The sequence below is a fragment of the Lissotriton helveticus genome, chromosome 5_1 (genome assembly GCF_964261635.1).
Source record: "Lissotriton helveticus chromosome 5_1, aLisHel1.1, whole genome shotgun sequence".
Lineage (NCBI taxonomy): Eukaryota > Metazoa > Chordata > Amphibia > Caudata > Salamandridae > Lissotriton > Lissotriton helveticus.
The window spans coordinates 2003711445-2003736611 of NC_136065.1; the positions used below are offsets into that span (position 1 = coordinate 2003711445).

Below are 25167 nucleotides of genomic sequence, written 5' to 3' on the forward strand. Positions count from 1 at the left end.
CTTGAAGAAGCGCCACGAGGAAGCCGTGCCCCCTCTCCCGCCGGCTATGAGAGGAGAAGACTGAGGAACCAGCACCGGCCACCCCAGCGTCCCTCCCCACCCCCTAGGAGATCCCTGCCACCCGGAGGCCCTGGACCCTCGCCGGCACAGCGCAGAAGCAAGGTGCCCCCCCTGCCTGCAGCGCCACCCTCACGCGGCATCCCGCCTCCACCCCAACAACGTCATCCCCGGAGACAGCGAGCCAGGAGCAATACCAGCACCACGCAACCCGCCCATGCAAGCGAGGCCGCACAAACGATTGCTGGACCCCCTCCTCCCGTGCACACACCCGGCAACGCCAACCCTCCCCCCCTGCCACCCCTCACCCAGACCAGCACACCGAAGGACCAGAGCGCTAGGTGCCATGCGCCACCAGCACCGATAAACCCCCCACCTCCTTCACCCACGCCCCCCCGCAGAGGCAGTAACACAGCGTGACACCAGCAGAGACCCCCGGAGACAACCACGTCGCGAGCACCCCCCCCCCGGAACGGACCCCCCGTACTCCCCACCAGCAAGATGCACAAAACCCGAGCAGCAGCGACCCCACATGCCGCACCCAAAGGGGCTCCCTACAAAAAACAGCAACGGGCAGTCACCAGCTCGGGGTCCGGGCAGGGGAGAGCGAGGGTCAGCGCGAGCAGCGGCCAGGAACAAAGAGGGCGCTTGACCATCGCCCCCTAGGTTATATAGCCTCCTCGGACCCCTCCCCAACCGGAAGTGACATCACTGGGGGACCATCCGGTCCCCCCAACACTAGACCGTACCGAGGTATGTGCCATCCTCTGGCACTAAGGGTGGCCGCCCTCGTAGGTGGCCACCTTTGGTGTCCCGGGGCAGCCAGTCAGAGTAAATGCAGAGACCTCATGATGGTGGCGCTCATAGCAAACATTCAGACACTCCCGGCGCACAGGCAGACACTCCTTGCCCTGCTGCACTCGCTCTCACCTCACGAAGCCTCTGTCTTCTCTTTTGTTACAAGTCTGTTTTATTTTGGAACAAAACCCCCGGGAGGGCACAAAAATACAGCGTTAAGCCCACAACCTCTATCTGAGGCCGGCCGCGAAGAGTGCGCAACAGAATTCGTTAAGTCAGAGTAATTAACACAGCGCCTTGCCTACAACCCCGAGGGGCCGGCCGAGTGGCTGAGAAGAAGCTGTTGAAGTTGTTCAGCGCTGAGAGAACCCCAATTACAGTACAGGGGGAGTAAATGAGAGAGCAACAAGCCCAGTAATTACTAACGACCCAACAGGGGTCCATGAGAACATAAAAGAGCTACAGAGGAGAGAGAGAAGAGGAAAGCGAAGGGGAAGTAAGCCAGAGACAGAAAATAGAAGGGTGATCACGCTAGCAGGTGTGGCGGGCAGGCCAGCGGATGGGGAGCAGCACTAGGTAGCAGGGGTCTGCCTCCGGAGCTCAGCTGGTACAGGAATCGCCTACGGGAGCAACCTAGTAGGATCTGTAGGGGCGATGGCATCCTCAAAGAGATGTAGGGTCCTGAGTCTAGTGGGCATGTGTCGTGCATGCTCTGTGGAGCACAAATAGCGCACCAGGGGCTTCCAAACTGTATCGAAGCGTGTGGGGCGCATCTGGAGTCGCGCCGTTAGGAGTTCCATTGCCAGGACGTGCCACAGCCGCACAAACCAGGAAGCTATTGGAGGCGCGTCAGTCTTCTTCCAATACAAGGCTATGAGTTGCTTGGCCGCACCTAGCATCTGTAGTGTTACAATCCAGTCGCTATGGGTTAGGGCCTTAAGGTTTGATGGTCTGATACCCAACAGAATCGTACCTATGGCTTCAGGCAAAGGGAATCCCAGCACCCCCCTGATGTGGCTAAGGACCTCCTTCCAGAAGACAGTGAGGAGCGGACACGCCAACCATATGTGCACGAAATTCCCCGTCGCAGCCCGACACCTCCAGCACAGCGGCGAAGCATTGGGGAGCATCTTGTGGAGTCGCAGGGGAGTGTAATACCATTGAGTTAAAAGTTTATAGGCATTTTCCCGTTGCGGAATGCTCCGATACACCTTGGGGATATCTCTCCACACCGCCTCCCACTGTGAAGGCGTAATATCCGTATCTACCGCCGTCTGCCATTGACGCTGATACGGGTGAGCGTGAAGGAGTGGTGGGTGCTGTAGAATGTGGTAGATCTGGGAGACCAACCGTTTCAAGCCCCCTAAGGTGCGTGCCAAGCGTTCGAAGGGGGTGAAGGCGCGCGTAACAGCCCTGTACACATTATCTCCAGAGGCCCAGTGTCGCAGTTGGACGTATTGTAGCCGCGCAGCAGGCTGCAGGTGAAACTCCTCACAACATTGGTCGAACGACTTGAAGGAACCCCCGTCGAACAGGTCGCAAAGCACCCTACAATCCCCCTGCACCCAGTTCTCAAAAGCCCGGGTTCGATGGGCCGGCGGGAAGTGAGGGTTTGCCGCAATGGGGGTATGCGGGGACGGGAACGTTGTTAGACCCCTGGAAACAGCGACGGCATCCCAAATGCCCAGTACCGTTTTCGTAGGCACTGCAAGGTACGCACTTCTGGATCGGGCCGCTCGATGAAGCCATGGCAGGTCCCAAATGGTGTGTCCCGTCACCGCCCTGTCCATGTGCAGCCATCCTTTTTCACTCTCACGTACCCCCCACTCTATCACAAATCGGAGGTGCGCAGCCCAGTAGTAGTGGACCAAGTTAGGACAGGCCAGCCCCCCCCTATCGCGTGGGGCCATGAGGATTTTCTGGGAGAAACGGGGGCGCTTGCCACCCCAGATAAAGGATGTGAGGTCGCGCTGTAAGCTCCGTATGCAGTGTAGCGGAATGGGAGTGGGGAGGCTTTGGAACACGTATAGAATTTTGGGGAGGATCAACATTTTGACTGCATGAAGGCGGCCTAACCAGGACAGCATTAGGGGTTTCCACCGCCGCAACTCTTCTAAGACCTCCCTCCGGCAGACCCGCCAATTAACAGAGCTCCAGTCTTCAAGGGAGGGGGTCAAGGTGAGACCCAGGTACTTGATGTGACGCTCGGCCCACTGATAGGGCACAACCTCTCTCAGGGTGGGGAGCTCGTCCGTCGGAATGGTAAGGTTCAGGGTCCAGGACTTGTCGTGATTAATCTTGAGGCCGGAGGCCCTTTCGAAGAGGCAGAGCGCTCTATGGACTGCCGGCAGAGAGTCCCGCGGGCGCATGAGAGTAAGGATTAGGTCGTCCGCGAACAGTTCCACCTTGTTGTCCCGTCCCCCGTGTGCTATCCCGTGAATGTCCGAGTCTCGCCATATGAGCTCCGCGAGGGGCTCCACTGCAAGAGCAAATAGGAGGGGTGAGAGGGGGCACCCCTGTCTAGTGCCCCTGTGAATCGCTAGGGCCGGTGTTAGGTCCCCATTAACTCGAAGTCGAGCGTGGGGCCCTATGTATGGAGCCATAGTCCTAGCAATCATCTTCGGGCCTAGTCCGAGTTTGCAAAGCACCGCCCTGAGGAAGGCCCAATCCACCCGATCGAACGCCTTCTCTGCGTCCAGGGAGAGGAGGCAGGCCGGGATTTTTCAATGTCGCACCTTCCCTACAAGGTGCGCAAGCTTGCGTACGTTGTCTGCCCCCTGGCGATCGTGGATAAATCCAACCTGGTCGGGGTCCACAAGCTAGGATCTAGGCGTTGGGCGAGGAGCTTAGTGTATATTTTGAGATCCGTATTAAGCAGGGCGATGGGGCGGTAGGACGCACACAACGCAGGATCTTTTCCGGCTTCGGTATTAGCGCAATCTCTGCCATGCCCATGTCACGAGATGGACCCATCTCCTCCGAGAAAGAGTTGAACAGCCTGAGGAGGTGAGGCCGAAGCTGGGCCTGAAATGTGCGATAGAAAGATAGCGGCAAGCCGTCCGGGCCCGGCGTTTTTCCCAGAGGCAGGTTCTTAATCGCCATCGCGATCTCATCCTCCGAAATGAGGTTTTCGAGCTCCATCACGTCCCTAGCCGATATCGTCGGCCCCTCATAGTCATCCAGGACGGCTGCAATCGCATCCACCGACACAGGATCGCTCCTGTACAAGGATGTATAATAGTCCAGAAATGCAGTCTGCTTGGAGGCCTCCGAGACTACCTTCGATCCGTCCGGCAGTTGGACACTAGTGATGTGGGCCTTGGCAGCGCGTGCTCTCAGCCGTCCCGCCAACAGTCGGCCTACCTTGTCGCCTCCCTCAAAGTACTTTTGCTTCAAGGCCAACAGGGCACCTTCCGCCTTGTTGGTGCGCAGCAGTCGTAGCTGCCCTCTAAGTGTGGCCAGTCTCCTCCTAGTGTCTGGAGACGACCGCTCCCGATCCTGCATCTCAGCTTTCCTGATATCCGCTGCCAACTCAGCCTCCAGTTTGCAGGCGGCTCGCCTGCGTGCAATCGCCAGGGAGGTGATGTGCCCCCGGATTGTGGCCTTGAAAGCATCCCAAACCACCGGGAAGGGCATGTCCAGGGTATCATTAGAAGCAAAGTAGGCTTCTATGGCTTCCCGGATGCTATCCACATCGTCCGCGTCTCGAAGGACACTCGGTGGGAAGGACCAGCGTGCGACTCATGTGGGAGAAGCCGCCGGATCCTGAAGACACATTTCAACATGAGCGTGGTCCGACAGAGAAATATCTGAGATGGAGGCACCCAGCGTGTCGCGGAGCAGCCCCAATGACACAAAGAGGAAATCTATACGGGAGTAAGACCTGTGGGAGTGCGAATAGAATGAGTAGTCTATAAGGTCCGGGTTGTGGTAGCGCCACACATCGAATAGTCCCAGGTCCGCAATCTGTTTGCGCAGGGCAGAGGACATCACCCCGGAAGCGTTGGAGGTAGCACCGCATCGATCCAGGTCCGATTCCCACACCAGGTTGAAGTCCCCACCCAGTATCGTGTGCGGATCTCCACAGGGTACCTGCTCCCTCAAGAGTGTCTGGAGATAGCGGTCTTGTAGCTGGTTAGGAGCGTACACATTGCATAAGGTGAACCTGCGTCGTCCCGCACACACCGTAGCCCTGAGGAAGCGCCCATCCCCACTCTTAAAGGGTCGGGAGTCCCCCCGCCTGAAGCCAGTCCTGCATAGTATGGCCACCCCCGCAGTTTTGGTGTCCGCTGTTGCCCAGAACTGAAGAGGGTATTTGGGGTAGGCCATGCGGTGCGTATCCCCCTGCAGTAAGTGGGTTTCCTGGAGATAAATGATGTCAGGGTTTTGTTGAAGGAGATAGCGCCAAACCTGCTTACGCTTATTAGGGGAGTTCAGGCCTTTGACATTAAGTGATATAATGTTCAGGGTACTGGGTATAGTCGCAGCCATAGCAAACGTCGGACAGGGGCCGCCTATATACCCCGTTCCCACCAGCGCAGGAGAAGGAGACCAGAGGAAGGTGCCAAAGAGCCCGCTCCCACCACCCAGACAACGGCCGCCACCCCAACCCTACCCCACCACCCGCCAGACCAGAGGAGAGGGACAGAGGGGAAGGCCAGAGGAGGGAAAGCAAAGAAGAGAAGAGGAAACGGAAGAGAAAGAGAGAGGAAACAGCCGGAGGCCAAAAACACCCCAGACATACCAAGAACAGAAGAGGCCAACAGGGCCATATCGGACTACCCCAGTCACCGGGCATCTTCTAACCGAGGGTTTGGACGCACTCAGGAATGTCACTCCCTATGGGGTAGTAGAGGGGGTACCCACAGGCAGAAGAAAAGACCTCGGCCCCGGCATCCCCGCTGCTCGAACCAGGATCAGGGGCATCGCCTAGCTAAGTGGAGCAGTCGGGCATATCAATTGTCATCGCTCAGCCCCTGGTGGCAGACCAGGCTGTGTAAGTCAAATAGAGCCCCACTGGGACCAGGTCCATCCCGCAAGCAGCTCCGGGGGGGCCCACACGTTGGAGTCAGGAGCAGTGAAGTCGCCAGGTGCAGGTCAGGACGAGGCGCCCTGGAAGCGTATGCTGCCTGTGACTCAAGGGCACTGGCTACCTCAGCAAGGTGCAAGAGTCCAGGTATCTACTAGGGCGTCGGTGGAGGCAGCTTGCCAGAACAGGATCTTGAAATGAAGATCAGTGGAGCTTCCCAGAGCGACGGAGGGGACCACCAGAAAGGACGTTGCAACACGACCCAGATTATGGGGTGGGCGGAAGAGAGGTCCGGCCATCTCGGTCACCCTCTAGGGAGCGGATGTGCACTATGATGTCCTGCTTGGCCTGTGACGCGGTCTTCTCATCCACTGGGGGGTGAGCGACGGCGTCGCCGAACCTGGGTCCAGTCCGGGCGGGCAGGGGCCCTCTCCTTGTGCCGGGATCTTGAGGGGCTGTGGGCCGGCGATTCCGGCATCTTAAGAAGCTGCGCCGCCTCCCTGTAGGATCGAAGGACCCTGCGTTTGTCCTCCCAGTGAAAGATGAGGGCAAGGGGGTGGCCCCATTGGTAGGCTATGTTGAGGGCCCTCAACTACTCTGTCACTGGACGAAAAGCTCTTCGCCGTCGCAAGGTGTTAGGAGCCAAGTCTTGGAAAATCCGTATTTTCTGGCCTCCGTAGGTGAGGTTGGGTTTGTCCCGGGCCGCTTTCAGGATGGCCTCCTTCTCCGCAAGTAGTGCACCCGTGTCAGGATGTCCGGGAGGGGGCCCGCTCTACCCGCTCTACCCGCCGGTCCATACACCCGATGGGCACGATCCAGAGTCAGGGGGGAGGCATCCTCGTCCCCCCACACCTCGTGCAGGAGTTGTGCCACGTAGGTCAGAATGTCCGTCCCTTCTTCATCGAGCGGTACGCCACGGATTCGGAGGTTGTTCCGGCGGCTCCTGTTCTCAAGATCCTCCTGCTTGACCTGCAATTCAATGTTTTGCTCTTCCAGGGCCGCCACCCTCTGCCACAGCTGTTCCTGGTCCTCCGTGCGCGCATCAACTATCTTCTCCAAGCCGTCCACTCTATCACCCAGTTCAGTGACCTCCTTGCGCAGCTCCTTAACGCAAGTTTGGACTTCCGTGCGCAAGGAGCCTATCTCCGTCTTGAGATCAGACATGAAGGAGGCCATGAAAGCTTGATTCACCGGCGGTGAGTCCGCAGTCATCGACGAGGGGACTTCAGTTGGTGCCACCGCTCCAGTCTTGCCCCACATAGCCATCACCGACGTGTCCTTGGCCGACGCCGCCGGTTCCTGCTTGCCCCCTTTGGATCTCGTCATCGTCGGGCCTGCAGCGAAGAGCTAAGTGTCCGTGTCTCCAGGCGGCAGCAATCGAGCGACCAGCGACCAGTGCCCCTGTCTGCCACAGGCCCAGAGGAGAGGGCGCCCCCAGTCAGTGCAGTCAGAAGACAGGGTCCAACAGCTCAGGGCGGAGGTCAGTGCGTCGCACCCGGGGTAAAGCAGCAGGCCGTCAGGGGACCAGAAGCCAGTGCACACACAGTCCAAGAAGTCAAGGCCCCAGGCGACGCAACGCCCCCAGCACCGCAGTGGGAAGAAGCAGTCCACTCAAGGAGACCGGGGCAAGGTCCCCCTCACCCCCTAGGTCCCAAAGCCCGCGGCTCCAACAAACCCTCTAACCGGCTCCTCCACCCAAGCAGTCCAAGAGCACCCCACCGCACCCAGAGCAAAGCCTGCAAGTGTCGAGGGGCAGGGCAATGCCCAGCGGCGGGCAGCACCTCACCCCACTACCAGATCGCACCCAGCAACAGTTCCAGGCGGCTGTAGCCCCTCGTACCCCCTGCTAAATGCATGCCACCAGACGGGGAGGACAGGCCCCAGACAAGCGAGACCAGCACAAGTTCCAGAGGCCCTGGGCCAAGGTGTATCCCACACAGGGAGGGTTCGCTTCCCTAGGGACTCGCAGGTAGGAGGGCAGCAGGTGGCAAGGGCTCAGTGGTGCTCAGCGTCCCCCGCCGCAGAGGCTCGCTGTGTTCAGTTCTCCCTCGCCGGGCACAGCTGCCAAAGTAGGCCCCTGTTCGTGGGGGGAGGGGGGGGCAGGGTAGCAGTCCAGGTCGAGGTCCTCCAGGGGCACCAGGAGTGAGGGGCACCCCTCGCATGCAGCCGCTCCCCCCGTAACCCCCAATGGATACGCCTCACCTCAGTTCGTTCTCCAGTGTCCCAGGGCTCCACAGCCACGCGATGATGCCACCGCCAGTCGTGGCTCACACGAGGTTCAGGGACAAAGATGGCAGCTGCAGCGTCACCCCGGGCCCGTCTCATCGCTGTAGCGCTGCTGCGTCCCCCAGACAGTCCAGCTCGCAGGGTCTCCGCGCTCACAGGCCTCTCCGCTCGCCACCAGAAGCGTCCGGCGCCGGTCTCGGTACACAGCCACACCGCGGCCCCCCGGCAGGTCAGCACCAGGACTCCTCACCGCCTCAGGCCGCTCCGCCACTTCCAGGGGGCGCCCGCCTCCAGACCCGGCGCCCTTCTCAGCTCCGGAGCGCGTGGCTCACCCCGTCCAGGAGCGCCGTCGGTCACACCAGGTCAGGGCCCCCCACAAAGGCAGTCCACCGGCGCTACTGCGCTCTCCACTGTCGCGCCTCCCGGGCTCCTCGCAGACACAGGCAACCCCTCCAGCTCCGGGGCATCAAAATGGCGGGCACAGCTCTGCACCGGGGCGCCGGCGCACAGGGTGGGGTCTCTCTCGCCTTGTCAGCAGTCGTAGGCCGTCCGATCAGGCCTCTCCACACTCCAGGGGCTCCCCAATCGCCCCGAGTGGACCAAGCCGCAGGCTCGTTTCACAGCCCACCTCTGGTTGCGGCAGGCCGAGGCTTTCGCAGTCTCTGTCGGGTCTCGGGGCCGCTGCCCAGGCCCCTGCCTCTGCAGGGCTACACCGATGCCTCCGCCAGCAGGGTCACACCCCGGCGCTCTCCTCCGCCCGTCCAGGCCCCAGCCGGGACCCACAGACAGCCCACGGCCGAGTCCAGAATGCAGGGGCCTGCTGCCGATCAGGGAGCCAAAATGGCGGGTCCGGGTCGCCCGTGGGGACTGCACCGAGCCGTTTCAGCGCTCCCAGCAAGGCGCTCCGCCGCGCCGTCACGTCGCCAGTGATTACTCCCTCCGGGGGTCCCCCCAGCACAGCCCCCAAAATCCGCTAATAATTGCTAAAACAGGCAGCAGGGCGCCGCAGCTCTCAGAGGGCACGTCTTAGCTCATCGCCGCCTAAGCCATGCCCCTCTGTCTTCTCTTTTAAGTTAGTTTCATTCCTGGCGCCAATGCGGCCCCCAGGGGAAGTAAAGGTCGCAGACCAGTCTTCCCCTGGGGAATTCGCGCGGGACCGGAAGGACAAGGTGGAGGGTGGGATTAGTGGGGTTAAGGGGAAGGGGTGGGATTAGGAGGCCATAAGGAGGCGGAAGAGGCGGAAAGAGCCTCTTCATACTCCTGAGCACCACCGGGATGGGGTCATGAAAACTTTGTGGTCGGTAGGCGGGGAGTTTGGGGCTGGGGCCGAATCCTCGTTCGGCGGGGAGAGGTTTTTCGTTTTACTGGCTCCGGTTTGTAGGGCATAGTGCTGTGACGCTCTAAGAAATTGTTGGGCTGGCACCCGGTTCCGGTTTGCGACCTGCGGTGCGGGCGGTGGAGGGGGCTGCTGCCGGCGTGTTGATCGGGCGGGTGAAGGGATGGGCGGAGGCACCGACGGGGGGTCGGCGTGGGTCTTGCTGTGGCTGTGCGCATGCTGCGACAGGGGCTGTGACAGCTGGGTGGGCCCCCGTGCTGGCGTCCGGCGGGAGTTTGGGCGGGGGGCGGCAGGCCCGGTTTTGTCATGGGCTGCCTGCACGTTGCTTGATTCCTAGGGGGGGTGACTTTATGGCGAGTGCGGGCCGGCGCCGGGCTGGAGGTGGCCCAGGGGGGGGCCGGGTTCTGCCGCGTTTTGGGCAAGTTGGCCGCTGGAAGTGGGGGGGGGGGCGTTGCCGGCCGGTGTTGATGGGAGTTGGCTGTCCTGTGGTGGGGATAGCGGGGCAGGGCCCCGCCCGTGTATATTTTGTATTTTGCCCCCTTGCAATGTTCACATGTATCGGTATGATACTTCTGTGAAGCTCTCTGACACCTTTTGTAAGCCGCGCTATGTAACAACGCACAAGTATAAATACATGAATAACTACCTAATTGCATGGCCAGGCAGAATGCACGTGAGCGGGGGGGGGGGGGCAGGGCTCGGCTGGGGCTTGCTTTCTGGCTTTCGCGGTCCTGCACCCGGGGGGGGGGGGGTTACGCGTCCTATGGAGTTTTTATTGCAGCTGCGCCCCCCCCCCCCCCCTCATACAGCGGGGCATTGCTAGTGGTTGATTTAGGCCAGTTTTGGCGCATGACACCCTGGAGTGTGGCGACGTTTGTGCTTGCCGGGGGCTTCGTTGGAGTGCTGCGTGGGAGGGCCAGGGGGGGTAGTCGGGGTGCGCAGGTGAGGTTTGGGGCGCTGGGGTAGTGTTGAGGGACCGCCAGTACGACGTGAGGCCCGGTGGTGCTCGGCCCCCACCTGGTTGGAGCGACCTGGTGGGGGGGGGCGGGCGGGGGGGTGGGGGAATCCAGGACCGGATTGTTCCGGCAGAAGAGGATGCCAGTGGGGCGCACAACGGCCTCCGGACGCTGGCCCGAAGCAGTAGGGGGGTCCGCGGCGGCCTGCCCTCCATCGTGGGATCGCGCAGCTCAAGCATTGCAGTGTTCTGTATTGATTTGACACAATGACCAGTGTGTGACAGTTGACGTGTGGCATGGTGGTCTGCTGAGGAGGTGAAGGGTGCGGACATGTGTGCGGGGTATGCTGTGTGAACAGGGAGTGGGTTAGGGGAGTGCAGGATGCAGTACAGGAGGTTTGCCCAAGGGGCGGGGGGGGGGGTTTACAGGTAATTTGTTTGTTTATGTTACTAAAGGAGGCAAGTACGGTAACAAGCGTACGCGGGGACGGAAAATGCGGGAACGCCAGCGACTGGAAAGGCGACGGAGGTCCTGGATGGACTCTCAGGTACGGCTCTATAGATGGGGCGAGGTTCTACGGCTGGTTGGCCGGGGCGCATTGGGGGGTGGGGGGGGGGGACGAGGGAGGCTGGTGCACGGTTCACGGTCGGGTGATGGGTAGGCATGGGACTGGACTGGGGACTGACTGGGCACCCCGGGTGCTAGTTCGATTGTTGAAGAAAAGGGTTTTTGTTTGTTCGGCGGGGTTGACATTCATTGCCAAGGGTCCCGGTGCATTTATCGGAGTGGGGGAAGCGCTTGGGGGCCGGAGGGGCCGATTGCTGCAACACGGTAATAGGTGGAATACGCGGCCTGACGGGTGGGGGATTGGGGGGGGCTGGGAAGTCTGGCGATGGGGTCGAGGCCGTGGGGGTCCATGGCGTTTCACTGTCATGGGGAGGAGGCCGGGAGGCAGGTTTGGACCCGGGGACGCGCTACGAGGAGATGGGTTTGCCGGATATGCTGCCCCTGTTTGTTGAAGTACATTTTATATGGAACCTGCGCGCAGGGCTGTGGAGGGGAGACTCTGGCACGGTGCTCTTATCATGAGTTACAGGAGCCTTGGAGGTGCATTAGTTTCTCCCTTGGAGGTGGTTTTTGCAGTGATCAGCGCCGGGCAGCGGATGGATGGGTGTTCGGCGTTGTGGCCGGTGTGCTGGAGGTACATGCTGGGGGCACCTGATTCTCAAGCAGGGCGAATTTGGTGCTTTGGGCGCTTTGTGAGGATGGTTGGCTGGGTGCCTGGAATCTGGGTGGTTTTCAGGGTTACGGCGGGGGGGAGGGCGATCTCCACGGGCACTGAGATTATATTCTTGTGATTGGGGGCATAGGACTGGGAGTGTTGGTTTTTCGAAGAACGGTGGTGGGAGTCGTTGCCGTAGATCGTTTTAGGTTTCGTACGCTAGGGGGCTGCTTCAGTGGACTGCGTGTTATGGGTGTTTCTGGGGGCCGTTTCAGGGTTGACAGGCAGGGGGGGGGGGAGTGCCTGCAGGATTCAGGGTTGCGGGTGTTCGCCACGGTGTTTCTTGGTCGGCGTAATGACTGGACATTTGTCGGACGGGGGGGCTAAGGGACGGAGGCAGCACTTCATGCAGGACTAATTGTTCTTTTCTACTACAGGAGTTGGGAGTGGAGCAGGACCCCGGGCGGTCGCCTGGCGGGTGTGGTCCCCCCCCCCCCTTTTTTCTCCTGGGCATGGAACGTCAGACGAGGCGATTTTGCCAGTTGCCAAAGGGCTGTACGATGATTTAGGACTGTGGGGGACGTATTTTTGGGCTTGGGCTTGGATGCTGACAGTGTGCGTGTGAAATGAGGAGTCGCCCATTCCAACGTTTCGAATGGGAGGCGGATGTCTGCAGGGAGAATTTTGGTATGGCTTCACGAGATGATGCACAGAGTGGGGTATGGTGCGAGGAAGCGGATGATGGTGACAAGCAGGTCGCTGTGCTGGCATTGGGCCTCGCAGCGGAATAAGTCGTCAAGGGGAGCCATTGCATGATGGAGGTACAGGTTGGGGTAGTGAGTTGCGCTGGAGGGGGTCACCTGCAAGGGCAGTGCGGCCCGTCCATACGTGTTACTGGAGCAATTGGGAGCGGGCCATGGTGCTGGATGGGCAAGTGACACGAACCAAGTTTCAGCCTGATTTAATTTTCTCTGTCTACAATGGTGGCGAGCAGGAGGGTGGATGGTCGTCCATCCTGAAGGGGACCCTTGGCGTCAGTGAGGTTTTGGGGTCCCAGTATCCTATCTATCTACATTGGAAGCAAGCTAGAGGAAGGATGGGTACTCACCGAGGAGGGGGATCTTTTCAACATCCCAGTTGGGCACGGATTTTTCCGTTACTGGTTGCAGGCAAGAAGGTGGATGGTCGTTCACCGCAATGGGAGAGCTTGGCACAGTTTGAAATGGAGAACAAGAATGCTGTTTGTGTATACGGGAGGCAGCCTTGTGAGGTGGATGGTCGTTCACCTTGGAGGGGTTGCTTGTCACATGCGGCTTTGGTCCCGCATGGATTTTGGATACGCTGCATTCAGGCAGGGGGTGGATGGTCGTCCACCACGGAGGGGGGACTTGGCACTAACTAGGTATGGCCAGTGAATCCTATCTGTTTCAATTGGGATGAGTACATGGGGGATGGTCATCCGCCCTGGGGGGTGCACTGATAACGCATAAAGTTGCGGTCCCAGTCAAATTTGTTTTAGTGCTGGCCAGCGATCGGGTGGATGGTCGCTCACCGTTGATGGGGCGCTTGACAGGAGCAAGTCTCGGCCGTGAGAGTCCTGGCGTTTTTTTCGATTGGAGGCAAGCAGAGGGTGGATGATCGTTCACCGCAAATGGGGCTCGTTTTTTCTATGAGCGGGGTTTTGGTCCAAGGATCCCATATGTTTTATTTGAATGAGCAAATGGGTGGGTGGTCACTCACCGCGGGGGGGGGGTGCACTTGTGACGCACACAGTTCCGGTTAATTTAAATTTGTTTTCCAATGGAGGCGCGCAATATGGAGATGGTTGTTCACTGAAAAGGGGGAGCTTGACATGAGCAAGGTTCTGGCCCGAGAATCCTGGTGGTTCGAATGGGGGGCAAGCAAAAACGGTGGATGGTCGTTCACTAAGGCGAGGGGCGCCTTTTTGGAGACTGTGTTTGGCCTGTTAATTTTCCCTGTTGCATTGGCGGCAAGCAGGGGGTGGATATTTGGCCTGTGAATTTTTCCCTGTTGCACTGGCGGCAAGCAGGGGGGTGGATGTTTGGCCTGTGAGTTTTATCGGTTGCACTGGCGGCAAGCAGGGGGTGGATGTTTGGCCTGTGCATTTTTCTCTGTTGCACTGGCGGCAAGCAGGGGGTGGATGGTTGGCCTGTGAATCTTTTCTATGTTGCACTGGCGGCAAGCACGGGGTGGATGTTTGGCCTGTGAATTTTCCCTGTTGCACTGGCGGCAAGCAAGGGGTGGATGTTTGGCCTGTGAATTTTATCGGTTGCCCTGGCGGCAAGCAGGGGGTGGATGTTTGGCCTGTGAATTTTTCTCTGCTGCACTGGCGGCGAGCAGAGGGTGGATGCCCGTTTTTTCATCTGGAGGGGTACTTTAGTCGCGCTCAGTGTTGGACAGACTTCCTAGTTACTTCCTTGAGGGCAGGCATGGTGGTGGATGGTCAGTCACCATGGGGGGGCACCTTTAGCAACTAATGGCCCGGAAAATGTGCTTTGTTGCAGGACGCAGTGATGGTTGGTGAATGGTCGTTCACCTTGGGAAAGGCAGGCAGCTGCCCGACAACTGATTGGGGATGTGATTGAGAATCTGGGGCACGGATACAGGTGGTGGATGGTCGTTCACCGGCGAAGAGGGACTCTTGTCACGGACATGGTTTGGCACGACGAAGGTCGGATTACACGGATTGCAAACAAGAGTGGGCTTGGTCCTTTACCGCGAATGGGGGGCCTCTTCCTGTTCGGGGATTGCTTCGCATTAGGTTATTTGTGTGCCCGAGACGAACGGTAGGGTGGTGGCTGGTCAGCCACCGGACACCACAGGGTGGCGGATGCATTTGATGCACACGGGGGGTGGGGCAGGGAACCGCCCTCCGGGGGTTCCCTGGTTGGCGGTTCTTTGGAGGGGTGGTGAGTCACATACGGGCGGATCCACCCCTCGGGGGGGAGAACGGTACACGGGTGACTGATAGCGGGGCGCGGGAGGCAATGAAGGAAATTCAACAGAGGATGCGCGGAGGGCAAGTGAAGGTGAGAATGGGTAGAGGTAGGAGGTCACCGAGTGAATGGGGAAGAGTCAAACAGGTGAGATGGTTTGAGAAAGAGGAATGGAGAGTGAGTCGGAAGGAGATGGGGAGAGTATATTTATTGCATTTATGTACTATGTAATAAAGTCGAAAAGATTGCAACCGTGTCCTAATAAAATGGCCTTTTACACTTCAAGTAACAGCGTGGAGTGTGGTTCTTGAGCGAGATGCCCTCTTGGGTGAACGTTACATTTTTACAACTGTGTTCCAGTCCTGTCCAGTCACAGCACACACTCCGGCACCCCAAGATACAGACCCCCACCCTACAGGCTCAGATATTCTTGGGTCACCTGCAGACACCCCAAGTACAAGCTCAAACAATGATAGGGTCATCTGGCGACATCCCGTGGCATTACACATAATGGATGCCTTCCTCCCCTGCAGAATGTACAGAAGACCCCCGAGCTTCCCATACCTGACGGATATTCAGCGGCATTGGACAGAACCGCCCCCCATGAAAGTTTGGGAGGCTCCTAAAATATGCCCCCCTTGCCTCAGGGGCCGGGGATACACCCCTGCAGGGACCCCCAATACAGCTTCCTTTGTTCCCAGATAAACTGTTGACACTCCCAGCTGAGATACAAACAGTCCGAGGTCGTAAACTGATAATCTCAGCTCCGCTGCAGACACTCCTTGCTCTCCTAGGTTAAAGGCAGACAGCTCGTGTGTAACATGCACCAGTCACTTTCTCTTGAAACACACTGTTTCTACCTCTTACATTTGTTTGTTTTCGATACCTGCACAAGTGCCACCAGTGCCTACGTTACGTTTGTGCTTGTGCTTGAGTGTCCTCTATATATTGCAGTATTATACCTCTGTTTATTTTGTACGTACGCTTTTGTAACCCGCACACGTCACTTTTTCCTCCTGTAATGCACCGTTTGCTACCTCTTGTATTTTGTTGGCTCACGATTGTCACTTTTGTATTGCACCCACCGTTTGCTACCTCTTGTATTTTGCTGGCACACGACTGTCATTTTTGCTTCATTTAATGTAACGTTTGCTTTTATATCTTGTTCACTTGTAATGTTCTCATGTATCAGTTGTGTTTCTATTGTGAAGCGCTCTGACACCTTCGGGTAAAGTCCGCGCTATATAAAAACGCATAAATAAATAAATAAATAAATAAATAAATAAATTCAACTCTGCTGCACACAACACAGTGTAACCACATACACTCCCTTTTCTGCTGCAGACACTCCCAGCTGCTCTGTACAGAGGGTGGGCGTGTAAGGAAGGAGAGGCAGACACTCCCACTTCAAAAGCGGAGAGAAACGAAACTAAACTTCACCACTTTCCCTTGGGACGGGCTGGAACATGGCTGCAGCAAACCATCACCGGAGCCTGAAGGAGGAGGCCACGTGCTCCATCTGTCTGGAATATTTCACAGACCCGGTGTCCGTGGAGTGTGGACACACCTTCTGTCTGTCCTGTATCACTCGGTGCCGGGAGGGGCTTCAGACAGACTTCCCCTGTCCTCAGTGCAGGGAAATATCTCAAAATAAAACCCTCCGACCCAACAGGCAGTTGGCGAACATGGTGGAAATCGTTAAACAGCTTCAGGTACAGAGTCCGACCCCCCAGGAGGCGAATCTGTGCCGAGAACACGAAGAGAAACTGAAACTGTTCTGTGAAGATGACCAGGAGCCCATCTGTGTGGTCTGCAGCATGTCACGTGATCACAAGCAGCACACGGTGCTCCCCATTCGTGAGGCTGCTCAGGAGTACAAGGTATGTGTGTTACAGAGGTGGGTCTGGGGTGGAACCAGAGTACAGCACTCCAAGAGGCTGCCTGCCAAAGGGTACGAGGTAGGTGTGCTATAGAGGTGGGTCAGACAGAGGCTGTGAAAGGCTACATGCTACTCTCCATTCAAGAGGCTGCCCAGGAGCACACGATGTGTATACAGTAGATCTAGAGATGGGGAAGTCCAGCCTCGTACTGTGTTTACGGTTGCCAGCTGGCATGACCAATATTCAATATTCCAGCCGGTACAAACATTGAGAAAATAACTTCTATGTGTTTTTTTTACCCCGTATCAGTGCAAACGTTAACTATTAAATATAAGAAGAAATCACTTTATATTATGTTCCACAACTGCTGTAATGATCCCCGACTGATGATTAAAGTAAACAAAGACAGGAAGTCCATGAACACAGACTATTTGATATAAAGTTGTATGTGCGGGCCTTGCAGAACATTAAAAAGTGAACAAATGGCCTGTATTGTCTCTGAGAGGCTGCACAAGAGTACAAGGAATGTGAGTGAGTGTGTGCTTCTAGGCAGGGGTAGGGTACACGGTACTCCCATTCCAGAGGCTGCCCAGGAGCACAATGTATGTGTTTGTGTGTGCTTCTAGTCTGGGTCAGAGCCTGGGACAGGATACCCCAATCTCCCCATTCCAGAGGCTGCCCAGGAGCACAATGTATGTGTTTGTGTGTGCTTCTAGTCTGGGTCAGAGCCTGGGACAGGATACCCCAATCTCCCCATTCCAGAGGCTGCCCAGGAGCACAATGTATGTGTTTGTGTGTGCTTCTAGTCTGGGTCAGAGCCTGGGACAGGATACCCCAATCTCCCCATTCCAGAGGCTGCCCAGGAGCACAATGTATGTGTTTGTGTGTGCTTCTAGTCTGGGTCAGAGCCTGGGACAGGATACCCCAATCTCCCCATTCCAGAGGCTGCTGCCAAGGAGCACAAGGTAGGTGTGCCACAGAGTTGGGTCACGGGTGTAGCCAGGGTACACGGTACTCCCATTCAATAAGCTGCCACGGAGCACACCTTGTGTATACAATACATCTGGAGAAGGTGTAGACCCGCCTCCCACAGTACTCCCCTTCAGTGGTGCTTGAACAGTTTCCAGAGTGGGGGTGCTCCCATCAATGTTACATCACTAAAGTTGCAGGAATTGTGAAAAATCCAAGCATCACACAAACAACAAGTGTAGCAAATGAGCCACACCCATTCAGCAGGAGAGTGTGTGTGTAGCTGGTTGTGCACTGTGGAGCACATTGTCACAAATATATTACTAAAGCATGGTGTGGTAGTGCGCTGTCATTCGAAGACTGCACATTTTCATTTGAAATGGCCACTATAATTGCACTAATATGCAGTTTTACTGATAAAAGTATGTAGAGCACAAGTTTGTGCTTCACGAACGGCTGATTATATTTTGAAATATTTTACAGTTAATTTGCATGTATTTAAATGTTATGTGTCACAAAATAAATTGAAATTGACATCCTAAAACATTTCCTTCACACTTCCTGTACAACAGCAAGATTGTTACATAGTGAACTATACAAAATCGTTATGTCCATGTTGAAAAAATAAAATAAACAGCATTATGTCCTAAGAAATTAACTGACACTTGCCCTCTGTATTTGAATGCACACCAATGTGACAAGATAAAATCAACATTTAAAGGCAACTTCATTGCTCTTTTACCTTCTGAGCTCCAGCATAATTATTTTGGGCGTGTTGCAATACCCCCTTACTTCTATTTCAGAGTTGTCAAGCGGGCCCATGGCATGTGCAACACCTTCAGCCAATCCAGGTATTTTACCCAGCAATACATTGCGTTTTGGGACTTGTAGTTTTGCTTTTAAATTTGTGAGCATTGGATCATAAATTTCATAATCCTAGCTAATTTTGGTTAAAATCCCAGGACTGTCTGAAACTTTTACTCATGCCATAAGGCCAATTGGCAGCTACATGGGATAATATGGCAAGATAAAAACAAACCATTTTTTGGTAAACATTCATTTGACACCCTCTGAAGACTATCACATGTTTTGGATTCTTTGGTTAAAATATATTGTCAGTTTCAAATATGAGATTTATTTTAAGAATAAAAACAAGAATATTTTCTTGGATAATTCTTTAAATATGCTCCTATTAATAGAAATGTGAGTCTGTCTTGATACATTTTTCACTGCAGACATATAGGGTCCGATTCCTGATTCGGGAAACAAATCCATATGACGATTCGAATTCGTAGCCCTTTCCGTACGAATCGTAAAAATCCGTCCGAATCGCGTAGTACGATCTGTAGGAAATAAATACGTCAGAATCTATGCGCACCGTACGAAAAGCAAGGGAAAATCCGTACGATACGGACCCTGAAAGTGAACCGTACAAATCGTAAACATGCTGTACGACCCGACAAGAACGATCCAGACCGGGGAATCAGAATGCGATTTATACGAAAAACATCGTGCATGAGCAATTCGTACGGAGAGCCACACAATCACATACGCACCGTACACCTGCAATCATGGGGTGTGTACGCACCGTACCCCTACGTACCGTACCCCTACGCACCGTACCCCTATGCACCGTACCCCTGCAGTCATGGGGGGTACGTCGCGTACACGGTTCGAGTCAAAATATGCTTATCCAGACGTTTTGAGCTCCCGTAGAAAAAGAGTCATACGGAGTGTTGACGAGACTAATCGTACTTGCTGGGTCGGAAAAAGCTGCTTCGAGCCGTACGGATCTCGCGTACTGCATGTTCTGAGTACGGTTCGTACGTACTTTTCAGTCGTATGGTCTTTCGTACAGAGATCTGCTTTGGGTACAAATCGTACTTAATCGTACGTACGGGGACATTGAAGGGTACGATTTGTATGGGAAAAATGCTCCGTACGGCTATTTGTAAGGGATTTTACCGAATCGGAATCTGCCCCATAGTGTATTGAATTTAAAACACTACTGCAGATAAGTTGTGTTTATTACAGGGTGTGCCTTTAAATCTGATAAAATATTTAGCTTGCTTACGGTATTTTGCATGCTACAGATTAGTTTAAGAACTTAGGCGTGTGCTTATTTTTTTTTAAAACAGATTTTATTGTGTCAATTGTTGTGCAAAAATAGGTAAGACAAGGCTTCAACATTGGAGCGACATTGTACAGTGCGGCACATAGCATATCAGCATCAATTCTATCCCGTTTATGCAAAAACATAACTTTAAACTGTTGTGCCATGTTAACATTACAGTCACTTATGAGGTCGTCCCCAAGCCATCTTGCTGGATCGATCGTGAAATTGTAGCTTGGTAAAGTAACCCACCACCTTTGACTGAGATTGAACAGACTGCCCTTAACAGAGGTTTGGGTTTTGTTCCCACCTTTCGAAATGAACACTTTGAAACTCGATTGGAACTGGCCAGGTTCATCAGAAAGGTGAGACTACACTTCTTTTTCATGGACAGGGATGGATCACCACAAGGGGAGGTAATCACGAATACAGGGCTTAAACCAAAATCGACTTTCAACCCACCGACTCATCTTATGCCAGCCAATGTGTTGGCTTTTGAACAGGCCCTTGAAAGAGATTTTGAAGAATTGTTTAAACGAGATGAAAGGCCTTTTCACAATCTCCCTAAAGCGGAGCATCAAGCCCTTAAAACTTTGTCAGCTGACAAATCAATAATTGTCAAACCAGCTGACAAAGGCGGGGCTATTGTTATCCTGGATACTGAGACATATCGAGCTGAATGTCTCCGTCAGCTGAGTGACGTCAGATCCTACCGCCTCCTGGATCAGGATCCAACAGTGGACCTACAAAGAACGATCCGTAACATGACAGAGGAAGCACTTGTTGAAGGTTGGGTGACCGAATCCGAGGCCAAATTCCTCAATACAGAACATCCAGTCACTCCATATTTCTACATCTTACCAAAGGTGCACAAGGAGCAACGCCCGCCGCCAGGGAGACCGATCATTTCAGGCATTGGGTCCATTTTGGAACCCTTGTCGACGTTTGTTGACCATTTTCTACGCCCAATGGTCCAAACAATGCCCTCATACCTGAAGGATACCACGGACGTCTTACGTCTTCTACCGGGGTTGGACTTTGATGTTACCACTGATCTGCTGGTGTCGTTCGATGTAGAGGCTCTATATACCTCCATACCTCAGGACGAAACCCTTGAAGTGATCCATTCTTTACTTGAATCTAAGGAGTTAGACACCATCACTCCGGTGCACTTCATTATGGCCTGTGCAACCCTGGCGATGAAGAAAAACTTTTTCAAGTTCGAAGAGAATATATACTTGCAAGTGTCTGAGACCAGTGTGGGGAGCGTTTATGCCCCCAGCCTGGCGAATCTTTACGTACACTACTTCGAACAACGACATATCCTGACTGAGTCCAATCCATACTTTGACCACATAAAAACATGGAAACGATATATCGACGATATATTGGTGGTCTGGCGGGGCACAAAGGACAGCTGTCAGGATTTCCTAGGCTGGTTAAACAGCAGGAATGCTTTCCTACGTTTCACCATAGAGATTGGTGGTAGCAATCTGGCCTTTCTCGACCTCATGATCAATGCCACTCCAACCGGTCTACAATCAGAACTATACAAGAAGCCCATGTCCAGGAACTCCCTCTTGGCTTATGACAGTCATCACCCTAAGTCATTACGGGATAATTTGCCTTTTGGGCAATTCCTGCGAGTTCAGAGAAATTGCTCCACTGGCACAGCCTTTAAGATGCACTCTACGGCACTTAAGACTCAACTCATCAATAGGAAACACCCTCCTCGCCTGGTACATCGAGCCATGAAACGGGCTAGTAACAACAGCCGAGCAGCAATACTGGAACCAACTCCCCCGAAACCACCACTGGAAAGACTTACTTTTGTACACACTTTTGGCACATTATCAAACAACATCAAAAAAGCAGTAAAGAAACGTTGGTCGATCTTGAACTCAGGACCCCACTCGACCCCACAGCCGTTATTCTCCTTCAAGAGAGGTCCTAATTTGAGAGACCGAATGGTCCATACTAGACCACGTGACGAGACCCCTAGAGCAGTGGGTACTTTATGGGACCTCCCTCCGGTATCCGGCCATCATCCATGTGGCACATGCCAATCTTGTGCCCAAACGTCAAAAACTACAGAAATTGACATTGGTACATCTAGACCCTGGAGGCAAGTGAGATTTACCAATTGCAATAGCGATAAATTAATCTACTTGATCACCTGCCCCTGCGGCCTTAGATACGTAGGGATGACTACTCGCAAGATCAAGGTGAGGCTGTCTGAACACAGAAGTACCATCAACTGCAAGAGGCAGGCAACAAAACTTACCACTCATTTCATCACCTTGAATCATCCACCGACGTCATTTAAATGGACGGTCCTAGAGAAACCGTTCATCCCGTCCCATGTCACTAATGTGAGCAATTTCCTGCTTAAGAAAGAGCAAAAATGGGTTTTGACCCTTGGCACTGACTGTACAGGTTTGAACGATGACATACCCTGGTCTTCGTTCTGATACTACTACCTGATTAATATTCTGCTGTGTGACCAAGATTCAAACAAATATCTAAATGTGCAAAATAAAAATCTTTTCAAAATTTTCTATTAAATTTTCTTTTCAGTGGTCAATCCTGGATCACAGAGCAAAATGCTACTTTTCTGGTGACCTTCTAACTTCTGGGGTACACTTACTACCATTGAAAGTCGCAGAGGGGCTAGGGTTTGCTCTATTACTAACATCATACAGACTTGCACCCTGGCAAACACTGTAGTTCGGCGTTTATTTACCCATAATCTTTATATCAACGCGGGGGCTGCTTGCCACTGGACGGATTCCTTTAGCGTTGACCCAATCCCTGCACGCTATAAGGTTTGTTCTATCACTAACATCGTACAGGCAAATACTGTAGTCCGGTGTTTATTTACCTATTATTTCTATAACAACGCGGGGTCTGCCCTCTATTGGTCGTTTTCCTTTAGCGTTGACCCAATCCTTGCACGCTATAGTTTGAATCCTTCTAGCGCTCATCCAATCACAGCGCGTCTGGCATAACCAACGCGTGACGCGGCTCCTTCGCGCATCACGTGGTCATATTGGGCCAATTAGACACAACTAAACAAAAAGAGCGTGTAAACACACTGCCGGCACCTCCCCAGACGGCACAGATGCCGCGTTGGAGTACCGACGGAGAGGTAAGGTTTCCGCGAGTGCATTGAGCACTTTTCCTCGGTTTGTTTGCTGGCCTCCACATTACTACAGGTCGCAGCATCCCTGTTTGACTACTTACACAGAGCTAGTTCTTGGGCGAAATGGTTCCATTTTATGCTGCATCGCTAAAATACTGGCTTTCTTAATATCAACAAAGGGATTACCGCTACTGCATGCACACATGCAAGTGGTATCACTGCCTTAGGGCACACGTTTAGCAGTAATACGATATACCCTAATAATACAAAGTATGCTGAGAGCTGGCTTTAAACTATGGTATAATCCCATGTTCACAAGTGGAAATCTAGATGGACACTTGGTTGAACAGGCTGAGAACGGGAATGACAACAATTATACCGTTCTGCGGGGTCACACAAGCACATTACCATACTCTTGTGTGCCCCAGCCTGATATTATGACAGTATGTCTCGGTGACGAATGAATGAATTTTGTGTTGACATTTTGGTGAGTGATTCAGTTGTTGGATTTATTCACCTTTTTCAGAGCGGTGCTTCACCTATGTCCTGAGCCGCAGCCAGGTGGGGTGAGGTCTTTACTTCTTACAAATCAGGTAAGAAGTTGTTCGTGAAATTTGTAAAAAACTTTTTCAAATTCTAACAAAATGGGATGACACTAGTAGAATACAGTGTGTATTGATTGAATGTCCTGGATATAGATCTCACCAACGTTAAGAATGATCGATGGTGAACAAGGTAGTTTACTGTTTGGACAGGTGGTGGGTGCTGTACTTATGCCATGCATTTCTTTTTCAGTCGAACACTGAATTCGTAAGAAGTATCGGAACGAGTACACCTAGAAGTTTCAGGTGACATTTAAACCAATAACAAAATCGTTCCAGTATTCTTCTTCTTTTTTATAGAACACAAATTTTCTCACTATAGGGTTTTTTTTTGTTTGCAGTAGCGTCATTTCTAGGTCCTGAAGAAAGCAAGGCCAAAGGGCCAGTAATTGCTGAAACATGTCGACCACGTTCCACCGCTAGACAGTTTATTAATTCCCCTGTCTTGGCTATTTTTTAACCTTGGTATCGGGAGCTACACTTTAATAAAATACGTTTGCTCCTCAAACCAATTTTACTCACTTTCCTTATTACTCTTGGTATTACTTTTTCCTAGCACTGCACTCTTTTTTTACCCCGTCAGCCACGTTGTGAGTATATACTTTTCTAACTTTCATCAACCATCCCTGCCCAACAGGAGGGCTAGTCCTTCTCTGTTGGAGAAAATAACAGGTGTGTTGTTTGTCCTCGGAGCCCCAAATGATGAAGGGCGGTTCCGAGTGGTGACTGATGGGTGCCAGAGATCGGACGCAAACCTGACCTGGCTGTTATAACTTTCACTGTTTGGCTTTTTGGTAACCACCCCTGTTCACAGTAATCACCTGTAGGATTCTGACCCTCTGATACTCTTTTGTGATAAATGTAATTGGGGCTTGTATTCAGAGCTGGTCGTTAAACTGCCCTTGGGTCCCCCTTAACTATATGTGTTGTTGAGATATTCAACATTGGAGCGACATTGTACAGTGCGGCACATAGCATATCAGCATCAATTCTATCCCGTTTATGCAAAAACATAACTTTAAACTGTTGTGCCATGTTAACATTACAGTCACTTATGAGGTCGTCCCCAAGCCATCTTGCTGGATCGATCGTGAAATTGTAGCTTGGTAAAGTAACCCACCACACTTCCACCCTTATATTTCTGCATCCTGTAGTGAAGGAGCAAGGGGGCTCCAGATAAAGACCCTGGTAATCTGCCCATCTCTTCCATATATTAAGGTGTTTTTGTGGGCAGCCCCTTGCTTTAAATATGGGAATCTCCAGTCCAATGCAGAAGTCTAGACCCTATTTCCCACCCCGCAGGAAGGGATGGGGGATTCCTCCTTCCAGGCCCTGGCTATGTCTCACTTTGCCAATGTTAAGCTTAGGAGCAACAAGTGGCACTTGCATCTACTTACCCCAATTCCCTCCATGATATGAAGTAGGGCTAACCTCGGGGACAGGGGAACATTCCACTCTGGTACCTCGGACAAGCATGTTGTGACCTGTGTCCAGAATTTGATGAGTGCAGTACAGTTCCAGGTATTGTGTATGAAAGTTCCTTCACTATTGCTGCACCACAGACAAAGTGGGGACGCTACTAAACCCGCCTGCCACAGTTTATGACATGTAAAGTATATTTGGTGAAGGTATTTAAATTGTATAAGCCTTAGATACAATGCTATGGACGCATCTCGCGGGGATGCCAGCTCCTCGGTCCAGTCGTCATTGTTATTGAGCCAATATCTACCTGCCACGCCTCTCTGTTGGTGATGAGTGACTGGTAAATCTTTGTAATCTTATGTTCCTCCAGATTGCCCATAAAAACGTTTGCCACTATTGGGTTAAAATCCGGCAGTTCCTCCAGGTTATTTATATATATGGGGATAGTGCTTGGCAAA

At 53.5% G+C, this 25167-nt stretch overlaps 1 protein-coding gene across 1 annotated transcript in view; it reads left to right on the top strand.

Annotated features, from left to right (window-relative positions):
- The first annotated feature begins 16047 nt into the window (after nucleotides 1–16047).
- LOC144753943 (E3 ubiquitin-protein ligase TRIM39-like) overlaps nucleotides 16048–25167 on the top strand; it is a 244063-nt gene continuing 234943 nt past the window's right edge. Inside the window, exon 1 of the mRNA XM_078641470.1 lies at nucleotides 16048–16461. Coding sequence (XP_078497596.1) covers nucleotides 16048–16461 — 414 coding nt within the window. The remainder of the gene's footprint in view (nucleotides 16462–25167) is intronic.